General features: G+C 37.6%; 1 protein-coding gene across 1 annotated transcript in view; it reads left to right on the top strand.

The window, feature by feature from the left end:
* ACSS3 (acyl-CoA synthetase short-chain family member 3) overlaps window positions 1-25,433 on the top strand; it is an 85,490-nt gene that overhangs the window by 49,439 nt on the left and 10,618 nt on the right. Inside the window, exons 10-11 of the mRNA XM_009882666.1 lie at window positions 15,258-15,353; window positions 18,835-18,898. Coding sequence (XP_009880968.1) covers window positions 15,258-15,353; window positions 18,835-18,898 — 160 coding nt within the window. The remainder of the gene's footprint in view (window positions 1-15,257; window positions 15,354-18,834; window positions 18,899-25,433) is intronic.

The following is a 25,433-nucleotide window of genomic DNA, read 5'->3' as shown; positions in this document are numbered from 1 at the left end:
GTTGAGACAATTAGCTATTTTATGTAGAGCTAATAAGTTTTTAAAATGGAATATTTTTATAACAAAATTCTATTCAAAATAACAAAACTATTGAATTTTATGAATTACCTTTTTTTAAATTAAATTGCAGCTGAAGTTATAAATTGCTGTTTTGTTATGCCCGAGATTGAAAGCTTCTGACTTACTTCTAGATATGAAAACAGTTTTGACCTTTGATAATCTGGCAAATTGTTACTTATTCCCCAATTTGATATTTGTCTGCATTCTTCCAAAACAAGAGCATTGCAAAACTGTGAGAAATGTTGGCATCTTAATTTTAGTTGAATACTGTAGATCTTGCTTGTGCAGTTATGCCTTTGGCATTGGCTCTTTCAACTGAGGTTAAAGCAGAAGGCGGAGGAGGAGGGCAATCCAGTATCTACGTAATTAGTGTTTTTTGTATGATGGTGTAATTTCTGTTCCCTTGTTTATGACTAAGAAAAGGAGGGAAAAGATCGGCTTTGGAGAGATGAGAAGCAACTGCGTCATTATTTGGAGATGGAAGTGAGCATGCGTGAAGGGAAACAAAAGGCTGACAAACAAAAGTATTATAAAATAAAAAGGGATTGGAAACCACTTGCTTCTTCAGGTTTAGTAAGGTATCTTTAAAGCTTTTGGCCCCTTTGTCATACGTTGAAACTAGAAATAAATGAGTATGGACAAAGAAATACAGATAGAGTTTTCTTTCATTTTGTCTTTGGAAGATTAGTGGAGTATATGAAATCACTGCGAGTTGAAACAGTACTTTGAAAAAGAAGAAAGCTTTCATTAGGAGACTTCAAAGCAGCTACACCTGGAAAGCCTGATTGATTTGTGTCAATACGCTTTCATCAATAACACTTATTTTAAATGTTAAATTTTTTGTTACAAGTACAGTAAGAATGTCTTACAAGCTGTGAAATGTATGTCACAGGGTCAATGAGCGACAAGGAGGATTTGAGGCAGTAAGGACTGATAAGGACTTGCTGTTTTCTTTGGAGTTGTGGCAATGTGTAAAAGAACGGTACTTTCTGATCATGTGCTCATCTGTACATGCAGAGAGGATAGTCTTGTTTTGGATTTGTGCAGCTGTTTAGTTTTTGCTTATTTATACGAAATGACACTTAGCATTTAAATAGCAATTTTCATCTTCAAAGTAGTTGTGCAAGCACAAGCAAATTAATTCTTTTAACACCCCTATGAAGTAAGTAAAGTTATTCCAGTCTTGCAGACATTAAATTGAGAAAGACAAGTATCTTGCCTCAAGCTATCCAGGAAGCCATTGCAAATTCAGTTTTAGAAAACAGAGCTTTTCTTGCTCAGAGATAAATTTTCTTGTCATATTTACATATATTTGGGGATATTTTGTCTGAAAGGGAACAGGAGTGCACTTTTTAGACCTTTCGCTGTCTCTGCGTGTAGTTACATTTTAAGGAAATGATACAGTAGCTCTGTTTCAGTGTTCCAGGTAAGTACATTACAGCGCACTTTGCCAAATGTATATGAAATAGCCTAAACAGTGTTTGGCTTGTATCTGCTGTGTCATGTCCGTGGGAGAAGCCTCAATACACAAAGACATGTGAATTTGGGTTACCTTGGTTTTGGAGCTAGCTTTGAATTCTAGAAGAAAAAAAGGGTAACAGCCATGAGGTTGTGACAAGCTCTGGAAGCATGAAGTCTCTGAAAGCTTGTGTTAAACATCCTTATCTTCTTTCCCGGTAGCTATTCAGTATTTTGTAGTAAAAAGAAATAAAATGAAACTCTACCACATTGTTTTTGACATTTTAATAAAATGTTAAGAAGTGAGATTTCCATTTATTCATAATCAGTGTAGGAAGTAAAGAGTTTTTTATTTCTTGATATTTTTAAATAAAAATATTTTAAGACTGTCTCTGAGGATGTACAAGAAAATTCAGATGAAACAGAACTGAAACTGAAAATTCAGTGATAAAATTTGACATGCATAACACCTCAGTCAAGAGACATGTTTCCATACAACTTTTTTTGGTTGTGTACTGTGTGAATCAGAGTTACAGAGCACGCAAGTGTAGGAGGTTTAAATTGGAGATATCTGCTATGTCCTGAGCGTCAGCTCACTAGCAGGCAGAACTATGAGAAGATTGTGCATGTTTTTTGTTTTAATGGAAATAAGCTGCCTTATCCAGGAAGGAATGGGTGTTTGCGGCGGACATTGGGACAAAAATCAGATAGTGCTTGCTACGTTATGGCTGCTGAAAAAGAAGGTTGTAGTATGCACACATTATAATGAAGTCTTGGATACTCTGAGACATAGTGTGCTAAAATTTACTGATAGGAACTCCCCAAGTTGTATAGCACAATGAATTAATATACTTTATCACTTTTAAAATGGTTCATGTCCCTTTTCTGTGTCTTACCTCTAAAACATGCAAATGCTATGTTGGTGATATTTTCATTAGGACATACTATTGTGATGTTATTCCACATAGGAATAATGTATACAGATCTTATATTAGGTCTGTGCAATCAAAACAACTGTATTGTTGCGTTCAGTGTAAAAACTACAAATCATAGTTAAGTATACTCACTGTAATATATTTCAATGATCTACCTCCTACCACAGTCATGTATGGGGAAGAGTTTAGTATCCAAGCAGCGTGACGTGGTCTCCAGTCTTCAGTTTCCGTTGTGTTGTCTTGGCAACGTCGTGCAGAATCTCCTCATGAATATCTGGAAAGATGGATTTTGCAACTGAATTCTGTTAGCTAATCTTCCCAGGTTTCCACTACAGAACTGTTCTTTAGGTGAATTACCTTGTCAGTCTAGACCTCCATCTCCCCACATGTGAAAACTGGATTCCAGATCTTGTTCTTCCATCAACTCCTGCTTTGCCCCATTTGAAACTGTGCAGATTAGTCCAGTGCACTCCTTAATATGATGAATTCTGGTCCAGTGCATTCCTTTAATATGGTGAAATTTTCAGACCAAGAGGCAGCAGGAAAGGTAAACTAAACAAAGGGTGGCTGTTTAATTTGCAGCAAGAGTCAATTCTTGGGAATTTTTTTTTGAGTGCCACAAATTCAGTTCTGTAGTTAGAGACCAAGAATCTGGAGCTGAGATGAAAGAGATGAAACAAGTTTCTTCCAAAGTCCAGGCTACTGGTTTAGGTTATCAGGTGGTGCCTCAGTGTAGATGCAGTTTGTGCTTTTTGAAGACGTGCATATCCTGTCAAGACTAGGATCATATTTTTTTTAGTGGAAACTGATATCCTGCAGAACAGTTCTACAGAAGTGAGAATTACTCTGTAGAAACTTCTGCAGCACTGCAGCCCTGAACTAGAGTCCTCTGAGCATAATTTTCTGGATAACAGAACTTGTAACAGGTATTCACGCAGAGGAAGAGGAGAAAAGTGGTCATTTATCATGTCTCTGCCTGGGGGCTTGCATTCTGTCCTTTAAGGGTGTGAACATAAGGATTGTTTCAGCCATTGTTTATTGCTTAGGAATCAGACTTGTGCAGATACGGACTGCGCGTTGTTAGTTATGGTAGCTCATCATTCCTTCAGTGTCATGTTAGGACACCCAGTTCAAATAGGTTTTTGGTTGTCCTTATTGGAGGAGAGGAGGAGATTTTTTAGAGGCTGTCGGCATTGCCGAGGCAGAGACTGACCTTTCAGTAGTGTGTGGCTGTCTCATTCTGTACAGGGGCTTTTACCATTAGCTTCAGAGAAAGGAGAAGGAGCAGAACTTGTATTTTTTTCTTTGTCTGTCTGGTCAACCTGTGTCCAAATCAAGGACCTCTTTCCTAACTCATCCTGATGATTGGCTTCTCTCTTGAGCTTTGCACATTGATAGGTTCCGCTTCTTTTTTCTTATGGTAATTTAATAGAACTTAAAGGAATGACATAGATTTAAATTAGGATTTGACACTCTTGTTTTCTAATGAGCCAAGTAATTTGGGCTCAACTGCTTTGGGGGACCCAACTAGTCTCTTAAACTTGTGAAGAGCAGTTGTGCCTCTCTGTTCCAGTATTCCAGTAACGTTACCACTCAGGTGTGGAGGAAGAGTGGGGAAAGATGCCCCTCTTCAGCGTGGGACATCGGAGCCCTCAATCTGTGTGTACATCCCAAGAATGTGCTGGAATTGCAGAGACAAAATTTCCTCAGCCTCACTCTCCTTCCACCCCACTTTTTTTTGTTTGTTGTTGAAGGTGTTCCATTATGATGCAAACTACTTCTTGGGCCTTTATATGGGCAGTTATGTGCAACATTAGAATTACAGAAGTTTCTTAAATGAGCCTTTTTTTGGAAACGTGGTAAAATTTGCTTACTTGTGAAAATTTTACCTCAAAGCACCCTGTTTCCAGGCAGGTAGAGATGAGAGTTAAGTGTTGAGTACTGCTGGTGCTCAGAACCAGGCATTTTATTGGTGTAATACTTCTTAACCTAATGGTAAAATATTGAATCTCTGTTCATGCCAACACAGTTGAGCATCTCCATCATATATGATTCGTGACATGTCGTAGTAAAATGGGTGATGTAGCTTCCCTGATGGTGTTGCCCTCTGTAGCATTTCAGTCTTACAGTCATCTATACTTATCTTCCAGTCTTGAATTTTCATGAATTTTCTCTGTAGAATCCACATGAAGAGGATTCTCCTTCAGAAATGTAGTCTGCTTAGCTGATTTTACAGAAGTGTCTTGTTTATTACTATGTGCTGCTTCTCTGTGTGTTGGACATGAAAGAATGTATGTCTGGATTAGATACATATTCTTTAAAGTGGTTTTACTTTGAATGAATCATTACAGCTGCATAGGTTTATTGTGGTGCTGGTCACTCTCCGTCATTTCATGAAGCATGTTTTCTCCTCCAAAAATGTTTATCTTGATGGTTATTTCAGATGTGCATTTTACATGGTTTTCTGTTCTCCTATGCATTTTGGGAAATGTGCCAAGTTGCAAAGGTGATACTGGGTCAGAGATGGCAGGACTTTTGTGGCCTGAAAAAAAAGATGGATCCCTTTTGTTTTTATTTGTGGAATCAATTACAGTTTGGCCATGGTTAATTCAGCAAGCACACTAGGTCCTTCTAGCAAATAAAAGCATGCACCTTTGTTCTTTAAATTGCTGGGAAGGTTCTCTTTTCCTCCTGACTATACTCTTTTCTTCCCACTGGTCAGCACCTCTTCTATGCTGATACAAATTCAGTATCAGATGAGCCATTGCCACTGTCTCATTTGCGCTGACATTTTCCAACTTAGAACTAATAGAAAGTATGTATTAAGCTTTTCTGTTCTCATTTAACTTCAGTTTCTCAGTGCTTATTAATCTTAATCTTTTCCAATTGTCTTTCCACATGCAGCTGGGGACACACATTAATATGAATGAAGTAGTATAAATGTTTTCCTGCTTTTTAAAATTTCATTGATGTGGTTTAGATGATTGAAAATAAAAGAAGTGTAAAGCAGTCTTAAGTTATGGAGCTCAGCCATGAACAATGTTTAGTGTGCAGTGAATAGGCAAATGAAGAAGAAGAGGGAACACCTTTAGGAGTGAGTATGTTAAATAAGAGTAGTGCAGTCTCATCTGCCTGAAGGACCCAAGCTGTGACAGCACCTCCAGTTTGTATGTGTGTGAAGATGTTACAGGTTGCTGATCTCATTCTTGTCGCATGGCAACTGCTTTCTTTTTGTTGCTCAGAGAATAGAGTCCTCATTAGAGTAAAGCAGATGATTTTCCTGATGATTTAAGAACAGGAAAGCTAGCAGTAAGCTGGATGGATCTAGTGCGTGGAAGGAAAGATCCTTTGCAGGATTTGAGGCTGCCCAGTGAAGGCAGAGAGAGAGGGAACGGGACTTTGTAAGATGTTAGACCCTGATACAGAAAAAAATATTCGAATTGCACAGTAGTAATTTTATCTGTCTTTTCCATCTTAGCAGCATTACTATGCATACAATATATTAAGATTCCCCAAAATGATTAAACAGTAAACGGTTAGCACTGAGATGTGTAATTACTTTTTATAATCTCCATTTATATCTTAGTATTTCATCATGTACCAGTTATAATGTTACAGTAGGAGGAAAATAAAAATTGGAAATTCATTTTTAGTCTGAAAATATATTATAATTCAATTCGTTGCCCAACTTAATGCATCTTTAAACGTGACATCTGACATCTTCAAAATATGACCAAAAAGCTTTCTATTCTCCTCTTATTGTCTTGGCTGTCATTTTGCTATAGGCAACTTATAAAATGTACATTATAAATTACCCTTTGTAGGCAAAGGAGCCTGGTATACTTAAAAAATGAAAGCATAAACTTATGGTGCTTTATGAAAGCTTGCCAGTTCGTGATAAGTGAACTTATTTCCTTCTTTGGTTTTAATATTTCACATAGCCCACCAGCCTTTAACTCAGCTAATTAGAGTTTCTTTACAGTTACATTTTGTACATTTTTTCTATAGATTTTATTTGGATGTGCTTCAGAGAACTTGTTTGTATGTATGATACCACAAACACCACAGTTTGTAAATACATTCTGTGTTTGAATAGGATTGTGAAAGGGAGCCTTGGGGGAATTTTAATAGTTTTGGGGGTTGATTTTGTTTTTAAATGAGTGGATTGAATATAGCAATAGAAGTGTTATACAAGAAGTGTTTGGCCTTCCCAAGTGTAATATGTATTCATGGTAATAAATGTGTTATGACTGCAAGTGCTTTGAAGCATTTAGAAAATACTAAAAGAATTGCTATTTTCTCTTCTGATGTTAAATTCTAAGAATAAGCATGGAAATTCAGGTACTTTCAGAAAATATATTACTTATAACAAAATGTTTTTTATTTTGAGAAACAGGCTTCAGATTTTCAAATACCTTTGGCTTATTTTGTGATTTCCCCCCCACCCCCCCGTGCTTCTGTACATTTGCAAGAAATGAGGGAAATACTCCGCTTCTGTCTAATTGTACCCAGCTGTTGTTGTACATGTATTAATATAGCTCCATAGTCAGGTTAATACTAACATCATAATTCCTAGATCATGCAAAGAAGCTGGAAGCTGTCATTCTCAGTGCTGTGTACACACATAATAGTATGGGGATGCTTGCCCATTGGTTTAAATATTAATATACTTTAATTAGTGCAACACTGAATATCATGCAATATTTCCTTTTAAAGTTTGGAAATAGTGTCCCAGCTGAGATGGGAAGCATTCATTGGTACCACTGCAGGTTAGGATCTGATATAATAGTATGTAGATATAGAGTGGCTTATGAAAGCATTTAAATCTGTACCTGTGTTTCATATGACATTTAAAATGTAAAGTGATATCCTAAACCATGAATTAGACCAAATAGACAAATGGATTGTGGGGGAGGAAATACTTGTGATACTATTCCTGTTTCAAATGAAACATACTGAGATAAGTAGCTCAGTGGTGGCAGTGTGTAACTGGCTGTGGGATTTGTGAACGGTCTAAGCTTACATAAGTGCAAACCACCACTGAAAGAGGGACTGGAGCATCCCTCCTTCATCCCTGGCACTGTCTTTGTACCCCTGCTCTTAGGCCAGTCCTACCGTGTGTCTGGCCGCGTGGCAAGCACAATCAAAGCATTGATTCAGGCAAAAATAACCTGGCTGAAAGAAAGAATAGCAATTGTTTTAAATATCTGAATCAATTCTATCCAATTCCATGTATAAATGGGAAAAAGGAAGATGGGAATGTACAGCCAAGGTGTAGAAGGATAACAAGGCCACACTTTTTTTTTTACAGTTATCTTCACTGATGTGCATTTAAATTAGCTCGTCAACTGTGCAGTGTCCATTTATGTATTTTAATTACAAGACCGTCCTTCTTCATATTATGGATAATGAAAATGTATATGGGTGCCACATCATTGTCCCTTTTAGCTATTGTTTGTGCTGTCTTTCAGACAGTAACCACTTTCTGCAGTGTCTGTAGCATATGACCCTGTTGTTGATTGAGCACCCTTGGTGCTACCGTACAGTAAAGAATATAGAGAATAAGGAGGGCTTCAAGTAGAAGGGAATACTGAACAGTAAGTAGTCATAACCAGAATAAAAGCAAATTTTTGTGCAACACACTGGTCCTATTGTAAAAATACATCTGTACTGGAGAGTCTGTTTAATTAATGGATCTTTCTGGTTTCCTTAGTCACGCTTTAAAAAATGGATCGGTTCATTTCCTATTTATATCTCTTTCCCATGTTTTCTGAGTGATGTTTCTATATTACAGTTTCTAAGTGGAGAAAGTTAGGCAGTTAAGTAGAGGTTTTTTAAGGCTCTGTATACAATTTAACCAAGTGGGAAAGGCCAAATTTAATTTCACTTGGATGTGAAGAATAGGCAAAATCCACTTGTTTTTCCGTGAGGCTTACAGTTAACTTGTTTTACACTCTGTTTTGTGGAGTACTAGTGGGATGAACGAACATGTTTTGCAGCCATCCCGCTTCAAGGTAACAAATTGTTATGATCTTCTGCCAAATGAATAGAATCTAAATGGTAAGCAGCCTGATAGACAAGGTCATGCTTTAGGTGTGGTAGTCTCTCTAAATAATATTTGAGCAAGAAAGTCTTAACTGAAATTCTTTCCAGTTGGTTTACTGCATATTCTTTACCCTAGCTTTGCTTGAGTTTGTAAGGAGTTAAAAACTCCATGTAAGACAAGTATGAAAATCTTGATTACAAATCACTCAACTTGCATATTTCACCTAAAATTTGATTCTTCTTATGAGTTTTGCTAACATAGGCCACTGCTACTCACTCACCATATTTTGGCATTTTGTATGCACCTGGTATTTATTGTGTTGATGTGGCATGAGCTTAATTCAGAGGAGGAGTAAGTTAAGAATGCAGTCAGATGGAGGAAAAATAAATGATAATTACCATCACTGTTCAAGAATTTTTCTGCTGCATCTGTCATACTCCTCAGAAATAAGGGGTGAAATGAAACACCAAATGATGCATGAAAGAGTTTTTGAAGTTTCACTACTAGCCAGCAAAGCCTTTCACAGTTTAGGATGACAGATTGTCTTTAATCTAACCTAATTGTGCATAATGTGTGAATTGGATTTAATTTCACACTTGCTTTCTGACGGTAAAACTGAATCAGGGAATCCTTAAGAATTTACAGTTCTCCAGATTCTTCAGTCATTTTTGTCTCCTTGTGGCTACTCTCATTTTTCTGTTGGAATTTGCTGCAGCACCCTGCTAAATATGTTAGAAGATAAGAATTTCAGTAAATATAAGCTCTGTCATTAAATTTTCCTTCATTTGATGACAGGGTTAAGCAAAATGAAGAGGAAATAAGTAAAATGGATGGGGAAGTTCATGATATAATTATCATAGGTCTGGAAAGTAATTTTCACTAGCCTTTACCTTTAGAAGGTGGTAAAAATCACAGCATATCAATATGTACTAACAATGTGGGTGCAGCTGTACTGTGGACTTTTTGGCAGTCTGCCAGCCCAGCATCACACATTGCATTGGGATTATCCAACCTGCTCTCCTCTGTGCCCTTTAGTGCATTGGGATAACAGTGGCCAGGTGTCATCTCCTTGTTTTAGTGTTGATTGATAATTAGCATCAGACTGTTTGTAGTTAAATACCCAGCCCTAGCCATGTGCACTTGGTGTTTCTACACATTAATTCTATATCATGTCTCACGCACCAACCTGGAGCTGTGCAGAGAGTGTACATCGCTTCCAGGGAAGAGGTGAAGAAAAATCTTCATGGCAAAATGATCCAGTGGATATTTTTGAGTCCTTGCTGAAGGCATGGCTGAGATGTACTGTACAGAGGCTAAAACAATTGTCTGAAATTATCTTCCAAGACCAGTAAATGTAAGACTAAAGTGGTGCTTGGGCTACCAGCCTGCGGCACGGCTATCTAGAAAGAATTTGTCAGGATTAGCAGCGCTGAATCACAAGTTGTGAGTGAGGCCACCTGCTGCTAGTGCAGTCAGAGACTTTGAAACTTGCTTGAGTTTTAGTGATGAAGAACTGACTAGGAAACTGACTTCTTTGCTCTTCGCAGCCATATGCTGAAGGATGAAGGAAATGAGGTCTGTATGAATTACTTTAAGATCTGGCCCCTGACTCTTCAGGACCCTCCTAGTACATATTATTTCTGTGACATCTTAGATTTTGTTTTATTATAAGGAAGCAGTATGGTATGCTGTGATGCAAATTTTAAGTGCTATAGTTCATCTGGTACAGTGGTTTTCTGTTCCTGGATGCCCAGTAGTTGTTGCTATACTAGAAAGGATGTTGCTGTTATTTTATTGAGTTCTTCATGCCCCTCTTTCTGACATAATGAAAATGACTACTGTGTGGAGGGAGCATGTGCAAGGAGTCTCTTCAGAGCTGCCTTCTTGCTATGTGGATGGATTTGTTATCAGTTGCTGCCTAAGCTTTCTCCCTTACATAGACCTTCCTCTCCGTTTTATCCATGCTGTTTTCTGCTGTAGTAATTCCTTTAATTCCCCTCAGCCAAAATGACAGCTTTGCCGGGAGAATGGCTCAAAACATCACTGCCGCAGTGATAATTTAGTGTGTTATATTTATTGCATTCATTAATGTGTTAATGTATGACATTTGCTCCTTTTTCTTCTCCTCTTTCCTCCTGCCACATAACAAATTCCCATCTCTTTTGCATGCTTCCAAGTGCCTATCCATTGCATCCTAAATTCAAAGCAGACAGCCTTACATTGCTCACTTAGCGCAGCCCAAACTCAAATATTAATGTCAGAATGAAGTGTATTTTCACTAAGTACTTCCTACCAGAAAATACAATATTTCAGTAGTGTGACAGTCTATTATGTTGAGGAACATGAGACACGGTCTAGAAATTATAATGTATCAGGAATGTAAGTGGCACAGGGCATTTTTCATCTTTCAAGTCCTGAGTTATTTCAAAGCTGTTTATTTTGATTGAACTTGACTGTTGACTGTGAATGAGCAAGACAATTTTGAGCACATAACTTACTAGCTGTTGCTCTGCATCATTTGGCAAAGCACAGCTTCTGTAAGTCAGGTACATGGGCAGTTGGAAGCTTTCTGATAAGTAAAGTCAGGTGTACTCTTACAGACTCCCCTTGCTACTCATAAGAGAGTGCACTTTTTGCTTCTGCATCAGCAGCACCTTCTGACATAAGAATTGCTTTTAGAGGTGCAAATGCCAAAAAACTGCCTGTATCGGGCTACTCGTAACCTTCCAATATAGCTCAATAATATTGAAATATCTTTAAAATAATATCTTTCACTTACATGTAGAGTGGGACAAAACAAAGAAGGTCATAGCTGTGGATTTTGAGGGTTATTTCTTTACATTAGCCCTGAAAGTAAAAACGTAAGGAGGGACTTGGGACACTTTAACAGCTATGATTTTAAGATGGTCTCTCACTAACTCTCTCTTCCAAGTCTCAGTGAAGTGCTTTTCATTATTCTCAGAGGTATATATATTCATTCCATTGTAACTCAGAGCAGATGTTGAATGTAGCTACCAGACTAGTTGCGAAACATTGCTCTTCCAGTATAAAACATTGCTCTTCTAAATAGCTGTTTCACTGTGACATTATAAGCTGTTGTGCAAAAAGGAAATTGGGTCTATGATGCAGTTGTCCCTGAAAAACTTTCCACAGCTGGAGGGCGAGCTAACTTGCTAGTGTAGTGAGCAGAAGGTTAGTGCCTAAACATTGGCAGAAAGGACTGACTGGAAGACAGATCTACTGTTCCGTTCCTTCCATTAAAAGTATTTAAGTTTCTAAAGACTTCAGCGATGGGAATCTGTCTAGACACTGCACATTAATTTCAGAGAATCTGCAACTATAAACGAGTGTTAGGAAAGGGGTGTCCATTTGTACATTCAGAAACCTGATGTAAGGGGTAGGTGTAATAGTGTCCATTTGACAAGTGCTATCCATCTTCAAACTGTTGCTGTTTTAACTTTCAGATGTGGGTCTTGTAACCTGCATATATAGGTCCTGACTTGAATTATAAAGAAATCAACCTTAATTGAAACCAAAGATTCTTAAGCAACTTTATTTACTGGAAATACATAAAAGGGCCACACAGAACTTGTGTTACACGTAATTGGTAAGGAAAATGACTCATCAATACTTATTTTTATGTATTCTTCTGAACAGTGATTTTTGAATTGAATTCCACTTGCAAGTCATAGTGGTTTTTTTGTGATTTAAAAATGCGGTCCTAGAAGGGGGTTGCTGTTTCGTGATAGGTTTGGGAAATTGATATTTCAATCCAGCATCCTGTTTGGAAGATACGTGTTGATTTCCAAAGAAATGTACAGCACAAAGATTCATACTATCCTTTGAAAGTACTCCTTCATGCTTCTACATTGTAAGGGAATCTTTAGCATTCAGGAACTGTTAACCTAACACAAAGAGCAGATGCTTTTGGGATTCCCTTTCTGAATTAATATCTGGTTCTAGCACCAAAAAAACATTATTTTTTTTTATGTATATAAAAAGTCTTATTGATGCATGGGAACTGAATGTACATCTTAGAGATTAGAGCACTGGGAAAATATGAAAATAATATATCCACTGGTAATTGAGAAGACAATAGAAGAAATAGCAGCAATTAAAGACCTATTCACAAAGTTTTAGACCTTGTGATTCTTGTTTAGAATAAGTGGGCTTTCATTCAGTCTTATTCACTGTTGTCCAAAACACGGGGACAAATACAGACAAAATGGGATGATGAAGTTTCCTGTCTAGTTTATATTGTTTTCATTAGCAGTGTATCAGAGTCAAGCAAATCCAAACTAATTTTCAGAAATTTCAGATTCTCCCTCTCCACTTGATTAGAAATGTTTGTCAGTTCCCAGCTCATTAAAATCTTGCTGGTACATCAGGTTAATAGTGATGCTGTGTTCCCTACCCCTCAGTAGGAAATGAAGTTACTATGTTTTGGTGACAGGAAAATACCTTTCTCACTTGATCTGTTACAGTATGGTTTTTAGCTCTTGCCATGCAATATATAAAGCAAGATGTACTCCATGCTACCAATTCTTTTCCTCCTAACACAATCAAAACCGAAACTGTCCCTTCTACCATCTCTTCCAATTCACTGTTCTCTAAGTAAAATACTGTTCTGCATTCTGTTCTGAGGAAAAGAGGAAAAAAGTCTTCAGTATAGATACTGTGCAGAAAATGAAGCTCCCAAACTCTTGAATAAATTGCCTTTCTCTTCCTGTGTGATCATGGATGAGGTCGTTAGATCATTTTGATACTGTGTCACCGCTGTAACTGTAGCTTGGGTGCTTGGCTTGTTGGAAGAAAAGACCAGGATCCGCGATCGTGCGGGGAACGTGCATTATGTACAAGAAGGAACAGGGAAACATGGGGAAACAGCTAAGCAGATTCTTTAGCCTGTCTTTATTAGCATGGAGGGTTGATAATTCTCATTCTGTATCTCACAGCTGGAGTTAGGCCCTAGCTTGACTATGCTATGGTAATGCTAATTTTCAGCTTACTTACTAACACCTAACGTAAACCCACCACAAGTTTCTGTAATTTTATTCTTGCTCTTGCTTCTTTTAGCACTTGAATACTGATTTAACAACTTCTGAAGTGGCAGATGAATGCTATCAAAGCTGAGAAAATTCACAGCAAAAACAACTGTAATTTCCTAATGCAAGAGAACTGAAAATAGTTTTGACCACACTGATCAGATGTAATTATAGAGCTGAAGACTAACCTGCTTTGTTGTGCTGACACCTGAGAGTAGTGGGGACTATGAATTCCAGGCCAAGTGACCTAAGACTTCAGACATCTCCAGAATGATAAAGCCATGTTTTTAAAGTAATGGCCTCATGCTGTTTTCCTGCTAATATTTACAACCACCTACACTTTGTTTTCTGTGTCTCAGAGTTTACAGCAGCATTTAAAAGTAATTTCTATAGATTTTTTTTTCTTAGAAGGAGAGAAGAGTGACTAGTCTTTTTTGAAACTTAGACTCTCTGTTGTATGACTTGATAGTTTTTATTCCTCTTCTATAATAATAGCTCTTGTAGTATAAAAACGTTATGTGAAATTGAGCTTTCTTAAGAAAAAGAGAAAGGTGAGGAGAGAGGAATTTCTAGATGCTAGCTGTGGGGATAATTAGGAAGGCACAGGCATTACAGGGGATATGTATGCTGTCATATTTGCAGGCTCTGAACAAGGTATTTTACTTTGGTGCTTCAGAGGTGATTCCAGACCTACCTTCCACGGGCTCCATGCAGGGAGCAAAGGCACACAGTGTCAGTGTTCAGTTTATCTTTTGACAGTTAGATGAATGAATATCTGCCAAAGATTCAAAAACCAAGAGACATTTGTCTTCTCGCATCTCTCCTGTCCCCCTCTCCACCCCCAAAATAAACCCACTCCAAAATGCTGTGGTTAGTAAAACTTTAATGTCTGTAGGTGGAGGAGGAGAAAACATCTGAATTATGATCACAAAATCTTGCAGCAGTTTGATTCCTATTCCTTAGGTTGTTCCTTTTGAGTTTATTTTGGCAGCACTGAAAATTTAGGTCTGACTTTTCTACTCCATTTCTTATTGAGCCTTTTCGTTATCTGAAATAGTTGTCAGCAAGAAATACTAGTGAGAACTCCAGGATTATAAAAGAGGTATTCCTGACTTCATTATTTACAGTAAATTTTGTTAGGCACTACCTCTTCTCTGACTCTTCCTGACCAATATTGTGATGGAAAAGATTTGGCATTTATTCACCTTCCAAACCTCTGAATGTGTAGCTCCAAAAACAGGACACTTTGATATTGCTTTAGAGGGATAAGATAATCAATCAAGAATGGATTGATGTTTTTTTTCCTGGAATTCATTCTTCCTAAGCATATTGACTCATGCAATAACTCTTGTAGTATGTCTGACCTACACAGTATTTCTATCATGGCTTTGCGTAGGTAGTTTGTTACTGCTGTGGTGTAACCTTATACCCATAGCAGAATAAACTACAGGTGTGATGCAGAAAGTGTTTACTTCTGACTGTCTTCTGTGGAATGGAAAAATCTCCCTTTTGAAGAATGCAAATTTCTATAATGAATTTAAATTCATTAGATAATACATAAAGCTCCTGAATTCTAAATCATCCATTCCTTGTCTGGGATTTTTATTTTATTTTATTATTTTGATGTGCTGAACTAGAAGCAAAATTAGAACCAATAATACTCAATGGCACTAAGAACAATCATAACTGGCAATATTTGGGTTCTCTTTACAGAATCTGGTTCAGCAATTACTGCTTCCTGTATTGGTTTGGGGAACTCTACAACACCTCCACCCGGACAGGCAGGAAAACCAGTGCCAGGATACAACGGTAAGACTGTGCTAAACATGCTACTAGGAAAGGATATTGCTTATATTCCTGACTAAGTGCTCTTTAATTTTCATACCTTGTAGGAAAAGCAAATTACAGTCTTATTAACAGATTTTCCTCTCTCCTGTAACAGGAAGCTTTGCTTTTTTGTATGTTGTGGAATGTGATTGTGAATAAGAAATTCAGAATTATGTTCAAGAAAATTGATCAACTACTCCTATCTTTATCATATGAAAGGGCTAGCACATGCTTCTACACTGGATATAACAAAGATATGAATGAAATAGTGTGCTTTAAGGGTTTATCTACAGTTTTTATTTTCAGCTAGGTGAAATGGTAGGCTATGGACCAACATTAAAAGGTTGAGCACTCATTGTCTGGAAGGTATTTGCATGCAGAGGATTAAGATTTGCATGCAGCCAAAGGATTAAGAATGCAAAAATATTTTCATACCTGGGAACCTTGCTTTTAACAAAGTTTTCAAGAATTACTTGAAGTCTGAAAAATAATTCCATTAAAGATCAAATCATCTTCAGGAAAAGTTCTCACATCATTGGGCAGAAAGAACTAAGCAGTTTTTTCTTTTAAAACATACAAGGGGAAGCAAGCAAGCATTAAAGAAAATAAAGATTTTCAGGAGCTCGGGTTTGGTTTTGGCATTTACAGTTATGGCATGAGAACAAGCAGTAGCTTAAAAACAACATTGAAACAAAGCTGAGAAGTTTTGTCCAGAGTTGTAATAAACAGGGAAGAGTAGCAGAATGTAATTGCACCATATATGGCGCTATCAGATGATAGTCAGGCCTAGAAAAAAGTATGAGTAGCGCGAGTACAAAAATTTCCTATGAGATTTTTTTGAACATTGGGCCTGGTGTAAGTGAAGAATTTCGTCAGATAGAATGAAGGAAATGTCTTTAGCATGCCTTTAGAGGGAAACATAAAATAAGCACTAAAATTCACTAAAGATTTACAAAAGAACTTTACCTCTTTCAGTCTTCAGTGTAGGGCCAATTATGTCCTGTAGTGCAGCCATTCATAAAATAGTGGATCTTGAAATTCCTCTGTACTGGCAGCTGTCTTGCTGTCACCCACGTCTGTTTTGATGTTATTTTGGTGCTGTTACTATATTAATTAGAAGAGTTCCTTATGTCATTTAGAAGCTAGATCCCATATTTTTAGATTATACGTGCAACTGTTGATGGTTTTGGACATTGCTAAAGTTATGTTGTATTTACACTGCGATATAAATAGAAAGTTACAAAATCTACCATTTTTTTTTCCTTTTTAAACACAGTCAAATTCTTTCCTGTCACGGTATTGCTAAAATAAACTGCTGATTTTTTAGAATATAAAGAATAAAAGAAGCATTGGGCTATGATATCAAAGTTCAGTGGCACAAATTGCATTTAAAAGTGAATCAAGATACCATCTTAATTTCTAGCTCTGTTGCCTTAAATCAAACATTATATTGTGCTTTTCCTTTGATCTACTTGAATCCTTTCCAGATAATTTCATTGCATTGTTTTCAAACTGAAGCAAGTCCCACATTTTGAAGAATTAAGTCAGTTCTTCAGTAATTCGGGAGTGAACAATACAATATCTCCCTTCCCCAAATTTTTGTATATTGAAATACAGTGCTTGCAAGGAGGAGAATAAATGCTGGAATTGCTACCTTGATAAAATAGTTACAATGAACTGATTTTACTTCAGTATAATAAAAATAGGAAAAAATAGGAGAGAAAGGTTTGAAAGCACATCTGAATGGGTCTTTTTCATGGGGTTCTGAGCCCAAATTCTCCAAATCTAACCATACTATTTTCTTACAGATACTCTTACACCACTAAAAATAGATAAGAAGGAAAGAAGTGTTTACAGATTATAAATGGGCTCTATGCCATTCTTGCTGGTTTTCATAAGTGTCTTCTATGTTTCCATTCATCCTTTTGATTTCCTATCCCAGTTACTCCTTCCAAGTCACTGATTTTTAAAACTGGCTGTGTGGGTTTGCTTGTCTGTATGTGCTGAGCCATTGGTTTCAGCAGGCTCTTCGGTTACCTAAAAATTACCATCCTTTTTGAAGCAGTGCCTTCAGCCAGAAATACAGGTGTTTGCATTCTTTGGAGGGATAGGTTATGATACTACTTGTAAGAGTCTTAGCAGGGTTTTAGTCAGAAGTCTGTCATCCTCTTTTCCCCATTTCCTCTGGAACTTTTTGATATAGAATGTACGATGATTTGTAGTAATTTAGATCCAGCTGAACATTGCTTTCTTTGCTTGAACAGACTTCAAAAAGCATGTTTTTAAGTCCACGTCAGTCCAGTCCGTCAAAACTGTTCCTCCTTCTTTTTCCATGGTTTAGTCATCTCACTTTGTTCAATTCCATTTATCAAAGGCCAAATTGATGTCTGTCATTCCTTCCTTATGCCCACACCTTCAGATGGAATGGGTGGTTGTAGTAGATTTCCCAGATGACTGCATGGAAGATGCTATTTCAGGTGTTTTTCCTCAGAAACCTCAGTACCACGATGGTATGTAGTGATAGGGCATGTAGTGACAGGACAAGGGGTAATGGCTCCAAACTGGAAGAGCAGAGGTTTAGACAAAATACAAGGAAGAAATTTTTCACTATGAGGGTGGTCAGGCACTGGAACAAATTGCCCAGGGAAGTTGTGGATGCCCCATCCTTGCACGTGTTCAAGTCCAGGTTGGATAGGGCTTTGAGCAACCTGATCTAGCAGGAGGTGTCCTTGTCTGTGGCAGAGGGGTTGGAACTCGATGATCTTCAAGGTCCTTTCCAACCTAAACCATTCTATGATTCTATGATATGATGCTTTCGCTGAAGGTGATGGGCCAGTGTCATCCAGGGAAAAGGCTTCTGTTGGGAGGTCTGAATTCTTTGTTGTGCTCTGGCATTACCCTCCTGTGCGGCTTTGGGTAGTTCATGAGTTACTTCACCTCTTTTGCTAGACTAGAATAAGCCTTATCAGCTGGGAAGCATCTTTCTGGGTCTCCCGAGAGCCTTTGAAAACCAGACACACTTATTTACTGCTAACGCTATTTCTCACATTAACTGGGTTAGCCTCTAGTAATCGAAGTAGTTATTTCTGACTCGTGTTACCTGTACACTTTTTCGTGGATTTGTCATGTCCCTTCAGGGTCATTTGCTATTTGGAAGTTTAGACTGTCCAGTATGAAGGTGCCTTTTAATTTTCAGTTCTATAATTTTCCCTTTTTGACTCGGAGCTATTTCTGTTCCCAAAGCACGAGTATTAGTTAAGACTTTTTGTACTTAGGTCTGAATGTTAATAAGGTTATGAGATTATCCAGTTTGGAACTCCCAAATTACTTAATTCCTTCTGTTGCTTGGTGTATTGCCATTCTGAAGTGTGACATAAGTTGATACCCATGAAGAAAGACACCGTTCTCCACCTAAAAATACACTACTTGACAAGAGTTCTCTCCCTATATTACTTTTTTGCAGTGATGATTCTGGATGAAAATAAGGAACCAGTGAAGGCGAAGACTTTAGGAAATATTGTGGTAAAGTAAGTAAACTAAGTATCTATAGTTAAGAGAAGCTTCCTACATGGGTTGATTGTTTTTTGACTGAAGTTTATTTTTTTTAATATATATATCTATAAAACAATAATTGAAGTAATGAGGATTGAAAAGCATGACTGTGTCTCATATTGATACCAGACTGCCAGAACTTTTAATGTCTGTTCATGTTGAAAAATAGCAGCTTAAATTGTGTGAGTGAATGAGTGTGGATTGCTGGTTCTTTTTCTTAGATTACAGGAAAGTTTACCATTTTCTTAATTATCAGCCTGTTGGCACAGGATTAAGCCTTCCTGTTGGGATTTATGAGCAAGATATTGAATCATTCTCTTCACTGTTTTATCTTTCAGTTCAGTGAAATAGTACAGCAGTGCAGGTTGACATGCTTTGGTTTACTGGTGTGATGCTGCCTCCTCTTTCACTATCTCCTAATCCCAATTGATACACATTCCTAGTGGGAGAATATCTGTTTTCTAATTTCTGTAAAAACAGCAAGATGTCCCTGAGTGTGCTTTGCATGAAACCGTATTCCATTATGGTGGTACTTGGACAAAACACATACAGGAAAAGACACCGGGGGGGGGGGGGGGGGAGGAAACAAAACCCTGCATGCATCTGTAGGTGATTTTAGTACCATTTGCCAGACTCCTATCAGATGAGTTCCATAAGCTTTAATATTCTTTTTGAAAGTACACCTTTCATAGCACCTTTTCTTAGATAAAGGAGCCTCTGTTTAGATAACACATCAGTTACATTTATCTTGCCTTCTGCCATCTCACTGTTGCCAGACTTACTTCTGTTGTTTCCTTACTTCTGTATAAAGCTCACTAGCCTACTGCTCCCACCAGCACGACAGCTCTCTGTTCTGGAAGTTTTCACAGGCTTTTAGGCAAATGCCATTTTCCTCAGACAGATAACTACTTTGTGATTAACATGTTAGCATTAGTCTTCTCTGCTTTCAGTCACAGAAAATACTTCAGTTCTGAACACTTCCTAACTGCCAGCAACTACGAGTCCCAAAACAAATGCATTCATCTATTTCTTTTGAGGTAAAATTTAGGAGAGTTGTGGTAACTCAGTCTTCACAGCTTGCTTAGATGAATGGATTAGCATTAACCTTCAGTGAACTGAAATTCTGTCAAAAGCCGAAGCATTGGGGCGGATGTACCAATGTTGATGAGTTGTTAAAAGTTAGCTGAGGACTGAGGCAGTGGCCACGCGAGCTGGGGATGAGACACATAAGAGCTACAGGCGCTGGAGCGTCCTGCAGAAAGGCAGCGCTAAAGATGTGGGCTTGGGAGTTGGAGTTGCCGAAGTGTGGAGGTTTTTTGCTCAGCTGTACTATTGATCTAATGTAACTAGACCACTGTGGAGATAAGATATTATCACATGAAGTTATTGTACTGTGTGACACAGACGTGTTTTTAGGATACCCTACCTAATTTTCAGCATCATAGGATAAATCATCAGAACACACAGGCACGTGTTTAAGTGCACACCTGATCTCCACTGAATCAGCAGAGTCATATCTAGAGGTAGTTTTCCTGTGACACATGTAAGATAGTGCTTTCATTCCATTGCCAAGTGTGAATAATTAAAATCGCTGCGATGGTTTGCAGTATCAGTAACCCAGGTCAGAGCTGGGGGCTGTCTTTCAAGTCTCTCACCTCTGTGGTGCCTGATGCCCTAATAAAATGTAGGCTTGTAATCAGTGGAGAGAGAGAAAGGTATTTTGTAAGAAAATTGATGCTAGCTGTCTTAGGCATTCAGTTAGGATGGAATAAATGGCCTTCCAGGTGTGCTCGTGTCTTTCCAGTGACTGCAGGGGTGACACAGCGAGCTTAGGGTAGGTGCTTATCGTTATCTACCAAAAGCAAAGTGAAATGAAATCCATCCTTAGCAACTCTGCCAGACAAGCTGAATTATATCTACTAGCAGGTAGTGTTGGTAGACGTGTGCATACATTTCTGAGTCATTACTGTTTAAGTGCCTGTCAGGAGTGGACATTGCCACATTAGAAGATCCTGTTTGGGGTTATTGTCAAACTTTTAAAGCCAGAATTTATCTTCCCTAATGTGGCTCCACATTTAGGCGTATTTCTTAAGGGATTAAAATACATTTATATATTGATTTTTGTTGTTGTTGTTGTTTGTTTTGTTTTATCTTGCCTAGCGTGAGTTTTGCTGCAGTCAAATAAATTGATAGGGAAAAAGGGGGGATTTTCGTTATGTTTTGGTTTGTTTTTTTGCATTGGAGCACTCAAGAAAGAGTAATGGTGCAGGGACATTATTATTTTAGCGTCTCCCTATTTATTGTAATATCCATTCTGAAACAGGGAGACGAGTTGGGGGGAAAGAAATTACATTGTAACATTAACATAGTCGATATTAAACCAACTCTGAGGTAGGTTAAGTATCACCCCCCTTTCTCTTCCAGACTTTTTTCTGACCTTTTTTTCTGATCTTTGGAGACAATAGGATCTCTTAAAATTCATTCTGCAGCTTAACAAAAAAGAAACCAACCCAGGAAAACAAGGCAAAGGTATTGATGAACTTTGGGAGGCTAATTGTGGATTTTTTTTTAACACTTCCAATATTTGAATCTTTGGACTATTAACAGAGGTTGTTTTTAGGATATTATGGTTCACAGTGTCTTACCATTCTGTTCCAGGTTTCATTCTGGTAAGTGACAATTTGCTGCAGTGTATACTTGGTTTTTTTGTGATAAAAATCCCTGGCCGTTAGGTTAAGGCATCACACTTTTTATCTTCTGTTTCATTCAGCTAAGCAGCTATTTAGCGGTAAAACTTTTTTCATTTTTTTATTAGGGCTAGTTTTCATAAAGCCTTCCTGCAAAGAAGCCTTTCCTCTCTTCAGCAGGCTTCTACATGTACAGAGCCTTAAAAATATTGGGGATGATTCTTGTTACTAGCAGTGTTTGTCACCCCAGGGACATGTCCCCATGAAGCTAGAAGAAAATGGGAGAGTCAGGATAGTTTTGATGATTACCCTGTCATACATTCAGTGGCAAAATATGGTGTACCATTTTAGAAAAAGACACGTGTTTGCTTTATCTGCAATGAACGTGAGTTGAGAAATATCCTTCAGTATATCTTGGAGAGGAGAATGGTATTGTAAGAGGTGTGCGGCCAGCTGTGCAAAAGTGGTATGCTGCTGCTCTTGGTTATTTTTATCCCAGTCTAACTCCCGGTAAAGACTGGGGGCTGGTTGAGTCCTGTGGTTCTTACAATAGAGTTTTAAACTTTAATTTTATCCTTCAGGAGTCAAATACTTTAGAAAGGTAATTCTTACATCTAATTACTCCATCTTCCTGCCCCAAATAAGTTCTTTTCTTAGCTCATCTGCCAACTGATACCTGGGTTTTTTTGCATATAATGATCATCTATGGCGTCTGGAAAGATTATTTTTTTTTGCTGACAAGAAGTCTCATACAGGCTAATTTAGCTGGACAGTGCAATAATGTTTTTGACTGCACAAGTCTTTCAGGATAAAATAATCAAAAGCAGTGTCACCACATTTATGATGAAAGGGCAAGGGAAAGTGAAGATCACTGCAGCTCATGAAGGTGGGCTTGTATGAATTGTTTCTAAATTTACTTTTTCATTTTTTGGGGGGCTAGAATGTTTGGACATGAAAGATTCTGAGGATTTATACCAAAGTGAAAATGATAACAGCAATGACCTCCATTTCCGTTAGCAGGACCAATCTGATTTAGTGGTGCACTTCTGCCTGCATTGTTCTGACTTGACAGTAATTAATACACACTTGAAAATGTGTGTGTGTATGCGTGTATATGTAATCGTGATTAGCCATGAGAATTTCCTATGTTGTCTGTTCTCGTAAGTAACATTAGCAAAGAGAAATCCCCTTTAAATTCCAGTGCAGTTGGAAACTCAGTTTTGCTCTTGTACATTAAAAAGATCGCAAACCCATTCTGTTTATTTTATGAAGCAGTTGTCAGCACTGTCTCATTAGCTAGCATTATTCTTTATATTGAGCCACAACAGCAACATTTGCTTTATGCTCATTCTATGCAGAGAGTAATGCCTGCCAGTAAATTTCCCGCTGGATCCTAGTTACACTTCTTCTAGTGTTTGTATAGTTAATTTTGTGCCATAATGATGGAGGTTTACGGGATAAGTATTTACAAATTTGTTTTACCGATCTCCACTGCACAGAATCACATAAATATTTCTGTTCCGTATTCAGAAAGAGTTGAGACGATGTGGTACATCGTACAGCAATTCTGAAACACTTTGGTTGCGTTGGTTAAAGTGCATTTAAGAATAGTGACTGTGTCACTAGACATTAAAAACATATATATAAAAATTATAGACCATTACTGTTGTGGAGGTTTTTTTCATGAATTTGGGGTTACTAGAGGAAGAGGAAGGAAAATTACAATGTTCTATCAATAGTTAAAATGATTCAAATGATGATCCACCCCATTATATAGAGTAAAATCATGCAAAACTTTATGTACAGTGCTGTGTAAGTGTAATGTATTTAAAAATAATTTTTATTCATGAGATTTTATAAAGAAAGGGTCACAATAAATTTACAGCTTTTTATAATTTTAGATGTGGTTCAGAAGTAAGCAACACATTCACAGTTTCACTAGTTGTGGTACTGTGTTCAATCTTCATACAGTATTTAGAGAGCAAATAGGTGTTCAATAAAAAGTTTACTCATTTAATATTTCTTAGAATGGATTACAAACAAATAAAAAGCAGTATCTATGTGGAAGCCTGGAGCAACCTGAAGCTAAGAATGTGATCATTAAGATGCACAATAGAAATGCTAAGAGAGCTTAAAGGGAAGAAAAGGGAAAGGGAAAGATGTAATCTTTGGTAGCACACTCTGGTACCTCGATGTCCCATTAAAGAAAATACAGAAAAATCTTGTAAGGCTTGATGGGTCAACATATGTGTATTTTAACTTGGGATACACACATGAGAAAGGTCACAGCTCTCGTTTGCACTCCTCACCTTCCCAGGAAGAAATGGAGGCTGGGAGGCAATGGCAGTGGTTTTAGACAGTGAAAGCAAGGGGAAACTCCATCTGAAGCCAAGAGAGTGGTCTGTGGCCCTAAGTGAGAAGAAAGACAGTTAGATGGGAGCTACCTGAGATGCCGAAATAGCTGCTGAAGATCTTATCATTACAAATGCTTCAGTAATGAATGTTGTCAATTTTTCTCTTCTTGTAAGTGTGTGACACTGTTGCTGGTCCATGCTTCTAAAAGAATATACTATTTTATCATTAAATTAGATCCAATGATAAAAACCAATACTCAATATTCTGAAATTTTCTTCTGTGACTGTTATAATCCCCAAAATTCAAGTACTTAGACATTCTGAGAAATGTCTCTCTTTCTTATATGTGATTATTCTAGACTGTCTGAAGGGGATTAAGCTGTATCTCCATTGCTTGAATTGTTTTTATTTTTTGTCATTTTAATGATGTGCTTTGACATTTTGGAAGTGGTTTTTAATGTTTTCCTATTAATTTCTAAAATATAAAATAAACAAAAAAATTACATAACAAAGCAGAAAATTGGAGGCAACCCAACAGAGGGCGTGTTGCAGACCTATCTGAGTGGCTGCCCTAAGGAAGATTGCTGGAGGGGGAAGAGTGTTGCTTGTAGAACTGTGTAAAGTGTGTCATCCTGCACAGACCACTTGGAATACTTTCTTGTAAGTAATGGTCATACACCTAGGATAGGTGAAAATCTGCTAGATTTTTAAGATGAAGGACTGTACCCTAGAAAGCAGTGACTTTCAAAGCAGCTTTTTATGTTACAGTGGATAAACCTCTGAATACACGAGATCTTTGAATGAAACGTAGCTAGCTGCTAGTGTAACTAAGCAGGCAATATGATCTCTTGTTAGTCAGTAGGGAAACTGAAAAGAAGCTACTATTATCTGTGGATATGATGTTTGTAAAACCATTAATGCATTATGTTCAGGTTTTATGTCTGTATTTCAAAAGGCTATTGAGAAACTGGCTGAGTGTTGGAGAAGATCTGAGTGAGAGTTACTTGAGTTCTGGAAAGCTTGGCTTAAAGAAACTTACAGTTTAACTGTGGTATGTAGTTTATCCAAGATCAGTTGGATCCAAGATCAGGAAATCAAGGTCACCCACAAGACCAAGACGTCTCTGAGAGACTGATGTTTAATCAAGTATAAAGAGATTGGAAGCTGAAGCTAGATATATTCAGACGAGAAGCAAAACACATGTGAAAGTGATAACCATTGGAACAGATTCGTGGGAATATGGAGGTTTTCTTTTGACACCTCTAGGTCAAACTTGGATATCTGTCTTAAAGATACACTATCATTTAACCAAAGGTTACGGGCTTGAGACACATTTAGTAGAAGAAATCCTTTAAGCTGTGTTATATGGGAGGTCAGATTAGATGATCGTGATGAATCTGTGCAAAAGTTTTCTCTCCATGCTAGCTGCCCACATGTGTTTTTTTATCAGTCTTTTCCCTTTACAAGTG

This window comes from Charadrius vociferus, unplaced genomic scaffold, assembly GCF_000708025.1.
Source record: "Charadrius vociferus isolate BGI_N301 unplaced genomic scaffold, ASM70802v2 scaffold72, whole genome shotgun sequence".
Taxonomy (NCBI): Eukaryota; Metazoa; Chordata; class Aves; order Charadriiformes; family Charadriidae; genus Charadrius; species Charadrius vociferus.
Note: the sequence above shows the minus strand (reverse complement) of the source record. Positions and strands in the feature narration are given on the sequence as shown.